The following is a 15,620-nucleotide window of genomic DNA, read 5'->3' as shown; positions in this document are numbered from 1 at the left end:
TGCACAGTGGTGATAAAAGACGTCTGCAACACTATTCAATTGACTATCACAATTTTTTTTACTAGGATTTGCTTTGCACAGTGTTTTTAAGTGGTCTAATTGGTACTTGTACTGGTACTGGTAATTGTATGCATAACACACAAGGTAAAAGTAAATACAACATACCTACTGCCATCTGCATTCACCAGTGTGTTGTCCTTTGTTTGTCCCTGTGTTGCAGTGTTGCCAGCGACTACAGGAAGAGAAGGAAGTCTGAGCCTTCAAATTCCCAAGCTAATGCCCAATCTCATCAGGGCAGAACTGTGACTTCCCCTAAACCAGTGGATGCCTATAGACCTAGCAGCACCATAAAGAAACCTGTCATTCGTTCCTCACCATCCTCACCCTCCAGAGCCAAAGGTATACACACACGCACAAGCATCTTCTTTTCACTTGTTTTTTTTTTTTTTTTTTTGTTTAGTTTCTCTCTTTCTCCTCCTCTGCCCCACACTGTCATACATACATGTACTGTACTTGCCACATGACCTGAGGATCAAAGAGGATTTGTTGTATTTCTGTTATCGTAATGTCTGTCTGGTCGTAACCCTCTGATTGGTTTTGGTGAAAGTCTGACGACAAAACTTGGTTTTCCCTCTTTTTTTCTCCCCCAATTCTTTTCCTTCTCCCCAGCTCTTCCACCTTTTTGCTGGGTATTACTGCTTAACATGCTTTCCTCCTTCTCTTTCACCACGCTGCTTTCTATTGGACATCTGAAAGGTGGGGACGCATGCAACATGTATTCAAACAGTTTGACCTCCCCAGGTTCTTATCAAGGCCCCTATCTGCCCCCTATCCCTGCTGACCCTGTTCATTGCCATGAGGATGCCAGCCAGGACGGAAGCTCCTCCTCCCAGCAGACTATCTGTTGTAAGAACAGTTGGCAGACTACAAACCAGGATACTGACACATGGAGCAGTGCAGAGGAGGCACTGCCCCCAACTGGCAAACTAAAGTCACGCAGCTGTGATGATTTACTCAATGATGGACGTCCTGGCTCAAGTGGGCGCAATGCCATGCGCTCAGAAAGTGCGGGGTCACTGGTGTGTGATGGTAATCCCTCAGGTACAACTGGATCCACCTCCTCTCGCTCATTGCCTCGTCTCCACCGGCGACGGGCACATGATTCTCCGGGCTTTCTCCAGCTGTATCGTAAGATGCACCACATTGACCGAGCTCAGCTTATTCCATCTGAAGTCATCCGTTCTGTTCGTGCCCGCATCCTGGAGCTAGAGCGACAGCCTCACATGCATCGGCATCGGCTCTCTCCTTGGACACCCTCTTGGGGTGTTGATGTGCCACGCGATATGGTGCCAAATCGCATTTCTGAATATGAGCAACTTATTCAGAAGTCCAAATCGATGCCCAACTTGGGTGACAGTGAGTTGCCGTCAGGCACTACCACGCCAGGTGGCTCCTCATCTCGAGCTAGCAGTGGTGGTGGTGGCACACCCAGTTTCCCAAAACGGCGTTTTTCCATAGAATCTTTACTAGAGGAAGACAACAACGGCAACAGTGCATCAGTACCTCACACTATGGATCACTTGCATCGACCTCGTAGCCCACCTGAGGGCCAGCCCCGAGTTGGGCCAGAGCCTGGCCGTGGGCGGCCCTTTCCTGCTCCTCCTGTTCCTCAAGGCCCACGAGCCAACCCAGACTACTCTGACAGTGAACAAGACGCTGTTGCGTCAGACCTCAGTGACTTCATCCAGGTGGAGGGCTCCTCATTTTGCAGCGAGAGTGACTTTGACCATTGCTCACTAACGTCCTCTGAGAGCTTGTACGGCTCTTCCACCCTCCACCACCAGCACCACCACCTCCGTCATCATCATCACCATCATCATCACCACCACCCTGTCCACCAAAGTCTAGGCCAGAGCCAGGGCTACCAACACCGCCACCTCATCAGCACCTGCAAAGGCCGCTGTCCAGCCTCTTACACCCGTTTCACAACAATGCTTCGCCATGAGCGAGAAAGAGCACGCCAGGAACACCAGAGACCTTCACAGCAGAGCCGCAGCAGCCATTCCCAAATCCAGAGCTCACAGTCCCAGCAAGCAATGTCCAAGCTGGCCTTCCTGGTCAGCCCAGTGCCTTTCCGCAGGAAAAAGGGCTCACCACCTACCTCTAGAAGAACTAGTTGTGGCGAAGGTCGGGGTAGTAGACCCAAGTCCAAACAGGCCATTTATGAAGCATTAGATGCAGCCTTGAGAGACATATATGAGCACATCCAAGCAGAGAGAGGCCACAGAGGCACTAGGGCACCTGATGAAAGCATCCTGAGGAGAATACTGGCCGAACTGCTGCCAAACGTGCCTGAACGAAGCTCCTCGTTACGGGGGAGGAGGGGGGGTTGGCACGGAGGTCCCTCCTCCTCTGCATCATTGTACCCAGATGGGAGCCCCACTGGGTATGCCTCATATAGAGGGGATCCATCAACACCACGGTTACAGTCACCACGGCTACAGTCACCAATCAGTGCCTGTTACGAACGCCATTCGGACACCTCAAACAATAATGATTATGGAGAGGAGCAGGGCAATGGAAATGGTCTCTGTTATTCAGGTGGAGATAATACACAAATAACACCTCAAATATACACATGGGCACTTTGTCATGTAACTAGTCATACACATATTTTTTTTTCTGCACAAACATACACACATACAGTACATGCATACACACATAATCCAAATATGCATGCACATTCCTTTGCTCCCATGTCTCTTTCAGTATTGCCTGCAGTCATCGTCCTATTCACCTCATCGGTCATCCAACCCACCCACCACTGTGTTTTTTTTAAATATGTAAATGGCATTCATTGAGGCCCGTTTACTGTAAATTCTCAAGTATAATCTTGCCTTATGTCTTTATAATTAACCTTTTTCGTTTCAGTGTAAAACTAATGTCATGATGAAAGCTCTGCCAGTAAATATAAGATTATAACCTTTGTGCCACTGGAAGGCTTAACATTGCAAAAAACGTGCAGGAAATGTTGAAGGATGAACAAAACTATTGAAAAGTACTGTAACAACAATAGGAATTGAATAGTGAGGAAGGAAAATGTGTCGGAAAGAGAGATCCAGAGCGACAGAGTGGAATGACTACTTTGTTGTACTGAATGAAATAGCAAATAAAAACGGGAGCAGTTCAGAAAACAGGGAGGCTTCCTAGCAAAATGTAATAAAATATACTTGAAACCAGGAGATCATGTCAAACAAAGGCCTGATTTTCTCTGCAATTGAGGTAAAGAAATATATGAGAATTTACAGTACTTTACTTTGGTTGGTGTACATAAATGCGAATGCTCCTCTATTTGTTCATAATTTGATTATTGTTTGGTTGTATTTAATTAATTCCCTTTTCTTTCCCTCAGATCATTTGCTTGTATGTTTGTAAATGAGAATATCATGTTTTTGGGCTGTTTTCCCCTTGTTTCATTTTGTTTTCCAGCTACTTGTAGGATTTGCATGTGTCTCATTGTGTCATATTATGGAAATCACAATCACCTTGTTTTTCCTATGAAATGGAAATAAAACACGATTATGTTTTGACCCCAAGCTCCTTCATTTACCTGTTGGAATGGCATCATCAGTGTACCGTTACAGTACTTTCCCCAAGCATGTTTGTATTGATTGTGGCATAACCATAGTTATTACGGTGACCGTTGTCATTTGTCTCTGCCAATCACAGACCAGGATGTCTCCAGGAGTTATTCCACAATGGATGGACGCCGCACACCCCAGAGTAGAAGACCTACTCCAGACAGAGAGGTAGAATATTAGCAGAAGCTGGAGAAATATTGAGTGTGTCTTTTTTTTCTTTCACATAATTCCTAAATAACATCCACATTTTAAGTTAATACCTGCAGAACACCTCAATAAAATATGATGATTGGTTACTATAAAAAATATTTCATAACGAATCCCAACAGGCACAGTTTGTCTTATAGTTTCACAATACTACAGCACAGTATTTTATGTTATGCCTGGTAATAGTTGCCGGCTTTCTTTCTCTCACTCTCATCTCTTAGGTCTCCCATAAACAGATGACACAACTTATTCTGTTCTCTCTCCTCCATCAGAACCAGCCCGCGAGAGCCATTTATGATTTTAAGGCACAGACAGCTAAGTGAGTACAGTAAATGCACAGTGCACGCACAAGGAGGTAAAGCATGAATGTCTAACTGAGCATCCAGACATCTTGACTCGCTGCATTAATATTATTATTTCAGATTATTGAACATTGCTTTCAGAGAACTTCATCATCACATGTTACCCCCACACTTGTATGGCTTTAACTGCTTTATTTTTTTGCCGTCTTTAAATGTACGCATGAGAAAAGCTGATGTCTGCTGTGCTGGATCTTCCTTTATTGTACCTCGGTGTCTAAGACTCAGTAGCTGATGCTGTTTATGTGAAATGACCTCTGCTGATTGACGTGGCGGCGTCTTGTCCAGTTCATGTCTTCCTCGCTCCTCTATGGAGGTGGTGCACAGTAAAGGCAGTTTTATAACATGATTGTGTTGCAGGGAGCTGACATTTAAGAAAGGCGATGCAGTGAACATCATCAGGCAGATAGACAACAACTGGTATGAAGGAGAGCACCGTGGACGGGTGGGAATATTTCCTATATCGTATGTAGAGGTAAATGTGCAGCTGATATAAGCTCCTTGATTGTACTAAATATGCATCACTGTCTGTCTTCAACTTAATCGTTCATTTGACTCATTTCTCTCTCCTCACTCATTTGCACTAATGCATGCACACACACAGAAGATGCCGTCCTCAGAGAAGCAGCAACCGATCCGGCCACCTCCGCCAGCACACGTCAGAGAGATTGGAGAGGCAGTGGCTCGCTACAACTTCAATGCTGATACTAATGTGGAGTTGTCTCTCAGAAAGGTAAATTATTTAATGTTTGTGTGTGTAAATAGTTGCATGCTGGAAGGTTTATGCTGCTCCTGATTGTTGTGGCAAAAAAAATGTATCTGTTTGGAAGCTAAGAATATTTTCATTAAACCATTCAGTTTTGAGTTAATCAACAGGAGGATTTGAAGAAGTTAAAGAGATAAGCCATCATTCAGTTTTACCTAAAGAGTGAATATGTTTGGTTTAAGTGTGAGAGGTAGTAGAGGAGTGGTTTTTACATCACTTTTAAAACGCTGTGTGTGTGTGTGTGTGTGTGTGTGTGTGTGTGTGTGTGTGTGTCTGTGTGTGTGTGTGTGTGTGTGTGTGTGTAGGGTGAGAGAGTCATTGTGATCAGGCAGGTAGACCAGAACTGGTATGAGGGGAAAATCCCAGACACAACCAAACAGGGCATTTTTCCCGTTTCATACGTTGACATCGTTAAGCGTTCCCCGTCCAAGAGCTCCGCCCACCATATAGACCCACATGGTTACCCAGGAAACAGGACACCAAGCTCCACACCCATCAAGGTAGGGGAATCACTACAACACTGTTTATAATGTAGAGTACAAGAAACCACTACAGCATAATAAATCAGTATGAAATGGTGTCAAATCAATTTTTTAAATATATTTTGGGCTAATCTGATGTATTTAAGTTTAAAAATAAGGTTGTAATGCTGTCAACCAACTTTACAAATGTATGTCCTCAAAAACTAAGATTGCAAAAACTGTCTCCAGTCTAGTAAAAATTGTTATGTTTCAGTCGTAAAACATTTAAATTAAATACAGCTTTTATAATGCATGAAGCTCTGTTCAGCCCTTAAATGACATACTGTACACACACACTGTACCTCTCCGTTATAAGTCACATTCTGTTCCTTCTTTTTCACTTTATCTTCATGGAGCCTTTCTACCATCTACCTCCATCCTCCACCCCCCGTGACCTCCCCTCCCCTCACCCCTTGTTGAGAAAGGTTGACCTGCACGCTGTCACCAGTGAGTGGCTCTCTCTCACAATGGAACCGACCCCAGCTCCCTCACTCACGGCCACCCCTATACCTCCCACACCACCCCCTCTTCCATCTGACTTCACACCTTTCCTAAAGGCTCAGGAGTCTAAACCACCCTCACCTGCGCCATCACAAAGAGTCTTCACTCTGCTGCCCCAGACTTTTTCCAGAATCCTTCCTTTTAAAGAAGAAAGACTCAATTTAGGTCAAGCCCCAGTTGCTCTGCCTTCCTCCCAACCTCCTCCTCCTCCCCATCCTCATTTCTCATTAACCTCTCCACTGCCTGACTCTTCGTTCCGTTACAACAGCGGCAGAGGGCTAAACATCCCTGAAACAGCCCAAACGTTACCCATTACTAAGCCAGAGGTTTTGTTCTGCACAGCACCAGAGCCAATAGAGTCACCCACACACGTTCCTCAGCAGCACAAGTCCATTGTGCAAGTACCCAGAAGCAGCAAAACCCCTGAAATTGAGCTGCATGTAAAAGACCCTTATGATGAGCTGTTGTCCATGATTCTGGATGGTTCCAGCTCTACAGACGATGATGTTTCGTCTCCCGTACATTCTCCACCAGCTATGCTGATGGACACATTTCAGGACAGGTTTAAGTTAAAAGCAGAAGAATCCCATCAGCCTACAGTGAAACCTCTTGCTATCCAGCCAGCCAGCGAATCGACAGGCAGCGTTCGGTTAGAGGTGCAGTTTCACAAGCCTGTGGCGATGGAACCACTGTCCATTACATGGGAAGGGCAGTCGAAAACTCTGAATGAGCAACTAGTCGAGTCTGAAAAACCACTGTTGGTGGAAGGAAAGGAATATACTGAGTTATTCATTGTGGAAGAGGATGAAGCTAGAGAGGACAAAGAGGAGGATGTTTTTAATGACAGACTCGGTCCACAGGTAGAGCATGGTGTGAGCTTAATCTATTGAGTCTCTTATTGTTATGGGGCCCTGGAACGGACATGGAGGTAAATATTTTTGATGTTGAGAGAAAAGGACTTACTTTAGCCTTTATTTACACAAAAGTAACTTATATATACTAATGTATATGGATATACAGTAAGCATATGCATTTGCAAGGAAACAGTACATAATATAATTAAAGAGCTGAACAATCAAGGCCTCTGTCAATATCCATGGTACTTGGTCCATGGTAGAGTTTATCTGTTCCTCCACAGCAGCCAGTGTGACTTCATGCAGATTGAACCTCTTTAGAGAAGGACTAGGGAGAAGGGACTGTGGATAAAAGTAAATTTACAACTCATTCATTTAAATTACATAAAAATACTTTAATTAACATTATCACAACTAGATATTTATGGACTGACAGACATTAAATGACAGTGACTCTGTTCCAAATCACTCCTTCCTATAAAGTAGACAGTCAGTAGTTTACAGTGAGCACTTACCAATCATCTTCATCATTCACATGTATCTTTATAATGATGGCTCAATTCCAGGTAGCTGTCTCAGTTTCAGAGTCCTGGTGTGGTCCATGCTGGCTCACTAGTACAGTGTTGTTTATGTTATTAGTTAAAGATGTGCTTGTCTTACTATGACAATTTGAAATGCAAAGTAAAAGGCCTATTATGGGAATATTTGGAGTCAATTTCATACTCAGAAATTGGACAGTATTTTTAGTGCTCTACATAGTGAATAGGGACGCAGCCAGTGTGAAGATAAAGTACAGAACAGGTCAGGAGGAATATGAAATATCACCATTATACAGTACGACTGTCTGTGGTTCTTTTATTACACAGTTTTCTGGTAACATTTTTGTGGTGATGACATTTTTATTTTAAAGGATCCAAACTCTTGCTAGCGTGATACAATTAGAATATTGCTCTTGGCAACGCAGACATTTCCTCAATTTAAGAGAGAACCCAAAAGTAGGTCTTTTTTAAAAATCTCAATCTAAAATATTTGTCATCCCTTCCAGGGTTCCTTAAAATACAGTATTTTCTACCAGAATCTAATTAAAATTTCTGTCTTTATTCTGAAGTTCTTTAGTATGTAGTATCAATGATTCAGTGTCAGCATTGATGTGTGTCGTTGCCTCCATAGGCTGATGTCTGTCCTTCCACTCTGACATGGCTTCCTCACCCCAGCCTCCCCTCACCCTGCATTACACCACCTCTGACCGCCTTACCTCCCCCTCCTCCTTCTTCTTCTTCTCCTGCTTCTTCTGTCTCTCGCTCACAAGAGCAGGACACCATCGCTCCCTCTCCTCCTGTATCCCCTCGCCCCCCATCCCTTCCTCAACTCGCAACATCACCACCACCTCCACCTCCACCTCCAGTCTCTCCCTCCCCACCTGTCTCACCACCTCCACTCCCCTCATCTCAGCCCTCACCCCTTTCTCATCCAGTCCCACCCCCCCCTTCATCAGGCTCGCCTATCCCTTTTCCCACCCTCTCTTCCCAGCTCCCCTCATCTCCTCCCCTCACCACTCCACGCTCTCCCCCCACTGTACCCCATCCGGGACGTAGGTCTCCCAAGGTGAAGGTAAACCTGGAATGTGGAGATGATGGTGCTGATTTGACGTTTGCAATGCTAGGAACTCATTTTAACAATACACTTCCCTAACTTTAATGGCGTTGACTTTTGTGGAGTTTAAATGATTAGTTGGTTAACTGATTAATCAATCCATAGAAAATGAATCTGAAAAAATTTAAATAATCAGTTCATTGTTAAAGTCATTGTTTCAAGTGTCTCCAGTGTGAGAATGTGCTGTTTTCCTTCAGTTCTGGACTGTTAGTGAGCTAAATGAATAAACGATTATTTGACATGTGTTGACAAATTAACAAATATGGAAATAATTGTAAAACGCAGCTGTGCCTGAGACTACTGCGTGATTTGTGCACTAACATATTGTGTACACTAACTCCGAGGTGCTATGGTGCTGATTTATGGACAGAAAACTTAATTTACTTGAGTTGCTCGTGCTGGTTTTACTGTGGTGCGTTTAGGAGGATTTTTTATCAGCATGTTGATAGATGTTGCTCTGCAGCATGTCATTAGCCTACTGTGTGCGCTTGTGTGTTCATAGTGAAGGCAGTTGAATTGGTTACTGTTGACGATCATACATGTAGGTGTGTCGCTTCTGGTTTTTTCTGCTTGTTAAGCAGGATCCAGTTGTTGGTGGTAAACCTCCTCGTAGCCCCATCTTGTCCCGGAGGTCCTATCTGTCACCCATTAGAGGTCGAAGGGTAGGGGGGCATGTCTTCATTCAACCATGCTCGTACTGTTCTCATGTCTCTGTGCAGGAAAGAATCGAAATCTTCCACAAAACATCTCATACATAATGGCTCACCACATATCTACAATATAAGATGCATGAAGAAGTGTGCTGTTAAACGTAATAGTGTCATTTTGTCCATAGGGAACGGAGGAAATTGTGTTATTTCTGCTAAACTTATTGATTTTAGGGCCGGTTGGTTGGTTTGTCTTTCAATAACGTTTATTTTCAAAGGAGTTGTTCTCACCTCTGGATATAAAATCATCCCTTACTATTATATCTTTATCCTTTCATCCGCAATAAACTGAAATCAAAAGCTCCACAAATCCAACAGTCTGATTTGTTGTCTGTTTCTGTTTCTTTCTTTCTCAGCGATTAGTCCAGGATGCACTCCACGGTGGAGGAGACCCGTAAGTAATATTTGTTATCATTACAATCATGATGTTTCCATTGAACAGCTGTTATCTAATAAAAAAAACCTACTCTCTTCACTTAATTCAATCAATTTGTAAGTATGTAAGCAGTAACTGAAAAAATGAATAGTTGTTAAACCAGTTTTATTACTTAAGCAGATCATACATTTTTCCAACACAGGTACCAGGCCCTGTACAACTACCAGCCTCGCAACGAGGACGAGCTGGAGCTGAGGGAGGGAGACATTGTGGATGTGATGGAGAAGTGTGATGATGGCTGGTTTGTTGGTAAGAAGAAGGAATATATCAACTTATTTTAAAATAAAAATGACGTGTCTGTCAGTGATTGTTTGGAAAAAATGGACTACATATAGTCATAGACATGATAGATGCCACATCTCCTAAAAGCCACAAGGTGACAGACAGACTTATTATAACTGAGAATTGCTGACATATAAAAAAAAAATCTTTAAACTGCCAATATACATACACACAGTGCTGAGAGCAAATGTACATGAATGAATAAATACAGCCGAAGCAAGAAAAACAGAATTAAACATGTAGTCAGTTGTGGAATGCAACAAAGTGCATTTAGTTAAGTGCACATAATATAACTATTATATAAGTGTGTATGAAAATAGATAGATTATTTTTTTTAAACAAACATACAGGTCAATGAACACTGTATTATGTAGTGTATAACAGTATATGGTATGTGGCCTGGCTGGTATTTCGCTATAGATGTATTTGAAAGTATATATATATATATATATATATATATATATATATATATATATATATATTAATAGACCACGGCCACTAGATGGCAGTATGGTCTAACTGTTTCTAACACAGCTGTCCTCTGTAGAAGTCAACTTTATTCTTCACGGTTAAACTCTGATAACCCTGAGAATGTTTTTTTCATATTGACCTTTACCTCCTTGTATGGAAATCTTTGCTGTCTAAAAATATTCTAATGTTGACTTTAATCTCCATGTTTGGCTGATCACCAGACTGCAGTCAGCTATAATTGTTTTAGTAAGTCAAGAATACTATCAAGCACTGACAATCTCTCTCTGTCGCTCTTTGTTTCCGCAGGGACCTCTCGAAGGAGCAAGTTGTTTGGAACGTTCCCAGGAAACTACGTGAAGCAGCTATAATGATGATTCCAGACCCCTTTGGCCCCGCCTCTTTCTGTGACACATTCATCGCCCGTCAGCACAGCACCTGCAGGCCACCATCATCCCGAGAGTGGCCGCCCCAAGAACCCGTCGCACATTTATGTATTTGCGCGCATGTGTGGCTGGTCGGCTTCACACAGACAGAACGTTTAGCTCTAACTAGCCATCTTTGACGGAAGACTTCTATAAAATAATGTTGTTTTTTTAATCTTATCTTTTTATCCTTATTTTTCTATCATGGAGAACTCAAACTTTGTGCTCCAGTCAGTGACCTTTAACTTTTGACACTGATGGAGGGATATTGAAGGAACTTTGCAAACGCTCAATGATAGTAAACCGTTGTGAACCGCTGTCGTGCTTTTCTTTCCGTTTCAACCATTTAAGGGCAGTAAAATCACCACAATCACCCTTTTTTTTAAAATTTCAGCTTCATATTTAAAAAAAATCACTTGTTACAATTCATTTCAGTGTTTAATCACAAATATCCCCAAAGACATTCAGTGCGGAGAGTGTTGTATAAACAGTATTCTGTCAGTAGGTCTGTTGTGCAGCCATGTCAGGTAAAAGGTTATTACTTCCCACAGTTACATGTGGAAAGACATGCATGTGTCAATGTTATGTGTTACCCAAGGTATTGATTGGTTGATAAAAGCGTGTGGATATATTTTATCCTAAAACACTATCATGAATTACTGCTAATATTGCAAATGAGAAGTGGAGAAAAAAAAAAAGATCATTGACATGTTTCTTCCTGCTGTCTAAAATTAATACATTAGATTTAAAGTTTTACATTAGAAAATACAAAAAAAACTATTTTCAACTTGTTGGTTTCAATGTTCTGTCATCTTCACGCTAGGATTGATGCACTTTAACGACTCTTTAACACAAATTAGTGTTTGTTTTATGTCAAAATTTCACTTTGGATTTTTACTTACACACAAGAGGTTACTCTGACGGCGGGGCTTTCGGGGGATCTTGGTCATGTGGGGGAAGTGTATGCGAAAAAAAAAGGTTAACAGCCTTTTAGGTATTATATTTATTAGAGGGAGAACGCTGGTCAAACTGTGTTAAAAGACTATCGTAGAAAGGATGGGACAATATTATGCGTTGTACTGTATTGAGGAAGTGAACATCTTTCAACAGCAGCAAACCCACATTTAAAGGATTGTTATTTTATTATTACATTAAGTACCATAACAAATAACACACTGTCGATGGGCTATAATGGATTGCCATGTTTTATGTTGAATTTATTTATGTCAGACGCAGGATGAAATGGTATCTTTCTCAGAGACTCCGGTCATGTAACTGCAGTTTTTCCATTAGATTGCAGTGGCATGTTGTAACCCTGCTGTCAGAGTGAGAGGGTAGTGTGTCACTGTTTCATGTGTTTATATAATATTTTACTTATTGGTAATTTCCATCTTAGCTTGTCTTGCTCAGTGAGTATGATTTATTTTTTTTCTCATTTTACATGTTTCACATAGAATGGACACTGACAACAAAGCTATTGTTAAAGCACCTTAAGATATATTTTGTTTTATCATTCATTGTCCCTCACGTCACCTCCTGTCATTCACTATTTCAGCTGGTGTGAGAACACTGTGTGTGCGTGTGTGTGTGTGTGTGTGTGTGTGTGTGTGTATGTGTCTGTGGGGTTTTTGTAAGCCTTTTGTATGAGAGCTGTAAAATGGCCAACATCCACTTGCTTTATAAAGTCAGCTTTTTCTCACCCACCATCACATTTGGTTTCTTCTCTTTCTTTCTTCCTTCATGTTTTTCTTCATCAGTGGTGCTACTTTTCACTTTTTTTGAAAAGCTGTTATCGTAGCCGGGGCATGTAGGCCTTTTTTCCTCCAGTTCTTTGTGATTCAGTTGTTTAAGAGTCAGTGACGTATTTAAACAAAAGTTACTGTTAGGTAGACTGAGTAGAGTTGGTGATTGCTGCCTTATAGCCAACTCACTAGTTTAATAGCCATGTATATGTAAACCTCTTCTGTGATGCAAAAAATTAATTTATGCATATATGTAGTCTAGAAAACATCAGGAAAGTGTGCACAGAACATAACTCCATAGTGTTGAAACGTACAGCGAGCCTCTAGTCAGCCTTTGATACTACGATAGGAACCGATTTGGAACGAAGACGTGAATTTGACTCCTGATATGTTTATACATGTAACAAAAGTGTAAATCTTATATGTTATTCATGTTATTATCAAATTCAATGCACACACTTGGAGTATTTCTACAATATCTTAGCATTTGTTGGATGATTTTATGGGGCTGTATTGCTAATAAAATCCAGCTGTTAGATGAATTTTATTATTTATTTATGTTTTCCTTTCAGCTAAACAAAAAAAAAAAGACAATTTCTTGAGTAAAAAATATTATTTATAAAGTTTAAAGGTATTCCACAGGATGTTTTGGTCTGTGGCAGCACAGAGGTTAATATACATGTCCCTCTACTACACACAGCAGCACAGTTGTTATGACAGGTGGTGAGTAGTAATGAGCGAATAAAGGAGAAAAATGCATGCTAATGTAAAGAATGCGGGTTTCAAAACTTAAGGTATTTCTATTTAATACATTCAATTTAAAACAAATACTTATCACAACATAAGTAATTATTAAAGTAAAAAAATCAAAAGAAAAGTATGTTAATCTGCTTCATGCGACCTGTCAATCATAACATTTGATCATGGTTAGATTCTGATTTATAATAAATATTGAATGTTACACAGATGTATGTAAAATAACTTTTTTCCACCTTAGCCCTCCGTACTTCAAACCAGTAAATTGAGGGGAAAAAAGAAAAACAGAAATGCCACATGTTAAATAACTCCAACTTTGATGGGAAACAGCGTGTTCAGTATGAAGCTGATTGAGAAGATGTGTTTTCATTGCCTTGATTCTTTTAGGAAGTTCATTTAAAGCGTTGACGACATCTTTATGGAAAGTCTCATCAATCAGCTTCTTAACAGCAGCTTCAAATTCCTGTTTATGCTGACCTCCGGTGGTTTTAATGTCACACTTTGCTGCGGTGACATCACTGTTAGGTGTCGTTTCACAGGTGCAACACAGCACGCCTCTGACCACAGCTGTCCACACTCATCAGTCACAGGTGCAACAGTCTTGAACATTAATCTATCTTGGCTATACTTTAATACTTATACTATTAAATTTTAAATGAAAACCAAAAATCATAAATATTGGAGTATAAGAAACGTATTTCCATGTCTGAGGAATAACAGAAAATAGCCTAAGTTTGTTTACTTGGTGCTGATTCCTTATATTTGGGTGTACACAAAGCTTTTAATTTGAAAAACCTGGTAACAAATTACACTCTAGATAATTCTTTAACTGACAGAAATTACGTAGTTTTCAGTGTGTAGTTTTACATTTCTATAACTTCCTAAAAGTAGTTGCTGTGTAACTTGCAATTGTTTGGACATTTCTTTGAAAGGGGTTATTCAGTTTAACATGAGTCATTACAAGTTGGCTCCTTCTTGCAACACAAGATATGTAGTTTGACACATGAATGTAGACACTGAAAACCAAATACTTTCTGTCAGTTGAAAAACTGTCAAGAGTCTAATGTATTTAAAAAAGCTGCAAATTAAAATTTTATTAATCCAAATATAATAAACCAGCACTTGTCAAGTAACCCATTTCTTATCATTTGTATCAAATTGCACCACCCTCTTTTTAAAATGTCTTTAAAATGTAACCCTACAAATCATTCAGAAAATTTGCATTAATCAGTATTAAAGGACCTGTAAAATGAAGTGCTACAGAAATATGTTTTGACAGCTATCAGCCACTATAAAAAGTTCCATTAATGGTCTTTGGTGTGTTAAACCTTTAATGTACAGGCCTTACTTACTGATTTAAGTGGTTAAACATACACAAGTGGACACCTGTGTGATAGATATGCGTCCATGTTTGTGTTGCAGGTGTACATTCATTTATGTGTTTATTGCAGACAAACTGTTACATTTTTGTGCAGAGAGAGAGAGAGAAACATTTAGAGAGTTTGAGCGCTGCATTGTCGACAGACCAGAGAGGAACAATGAATCTGTTCCACTTCAGAATACTAAAGTGGAGAATTATTTTCAAGACTTTACAGAGATGATGGATTTTGTGATATGATTCCTAATTTGCACAAATGTTTAAACTGGCACTTGTATTTACTCGATGGTAACTTGCCCTAGAGAAGCGCTGACATGGATTAACATGACTTACTCACAGCTTAATGACATAGTGCTTTGTTAGTCGAACAAACCCATTTCTTGTTTTTATCATTTTGCATATTATTCAGTCATCAAGGGCATGTAACAATGAAGAGAGCAACAAATCACTGACTACAAAGTGTATGAGGGCCAAATAGTGGAAGAGGAAGTGTTTTGACAAATTGAAAATGAGTCATTTTATCACTGAAGAGACACAGTTTGTGGTATCAACACAGAAAAAGATGTGATATGGTGAAAAAGCCCAACTAAAAATGAACTTGACTGTTAACAAGCTCAGGAGTGAGAGTCCTGGGTACTATCCAGATCAATAGTGGCTGGAATGTGCCTGTGGGACCTCCAGGGCCTCAGAGTGGAGCTGCGCCTCCAGACCAAATAAGGAAAGGAGCAGCAAGACCCGTCAACCAGAGTGAGAGGAGGCCAGCCAGAGTCTGAGCTGCCCAGGGATGAGGAGCGATGACGGGGGCTGCTTTACATCTTTATTCTGTCTGCAAGTGTCCATGTGTAACAGACAGTGAGCCAAAACTGGATTTGAGTAACACGCTGGAAGCTTTAACAGCAACTGATTTGAAAGGAAAAATACTGA

General features: G+C 40.9%; 1 protein-coding gene across 1 annotated transcript in view; it reads left to right on the top strand.

Moving 5' to 3' along the window:
* Positions 1 to 12,531, top strand: part of sorbs2a (sorbin and SH3 domain containing 2a) — a 50,966-nt gene extending 38,435 nt beyond the window's left edge. The window contains exons 18-27 of the mRNA XM_053329375.1: positions 221 to 399; positions 757 to 2,601; positions 3,730 to 3,809; positions 4,070 to 4,167; positions 4,568 to 4,682; positions 4,812 to 4,940; positions 5,279 to 5,473; positions 9,566 to 9,603; positions 9,788 to 9,894; positions 10,705 to 12,531. Of these exons, the coding sequence (XP_053185350.1) occupies positions 221 to 399; positions 757 to 2,601; positions 3,730 to 3,809; positions 4,070 to 4,167; positions 4,568 to 4,682; positions 4,812 to 4,940; positions 5,279 to 5,473; positions 9,566 to 9,603; positions 9,788 to 9,894; positions 10,705 to 10,766 (2,848 nt within the window). The 3' untranslated portion in view covers positions 10,767 to 12,531. The remainder of the gene's footprint in view (positions 1 to 220; positions 400 to 756; positions 2,602 to 3,729; positions 3,810 to 4,069; positions 4,168 to 4,567; positions 4,683 to 4,811; positions 4,941 to 5,278; positions 5,474 to 9,565; positions 9,604 to 9,787; positions 9,895 to 10,704) is intronic.
* The last annotated feature ends 3,089 nt before the right edge of the window (positions 12,532 to 15,620 follow it).

The sequence above is a fragment of the Scomber japonicus genome, chromosome 2 (genome assembly GCF_027409825.1).
Source record: "Scomber japonicus isolate fScoJap1 chromosome 2, fScoJap1.pri, whole genome shotgun sequence".
Lineage (NCBI taxonomy): Eukaryota > Metazoa > Chordata > Actinopteri > Scombriformes > Scombridae > Scomber > Scomber japonicus.
The sequence above is the reverse complement of the archived record's forward strand: the minus strand, read 5'-3'. Positions and strand labels throughout refer to the sequence as shown.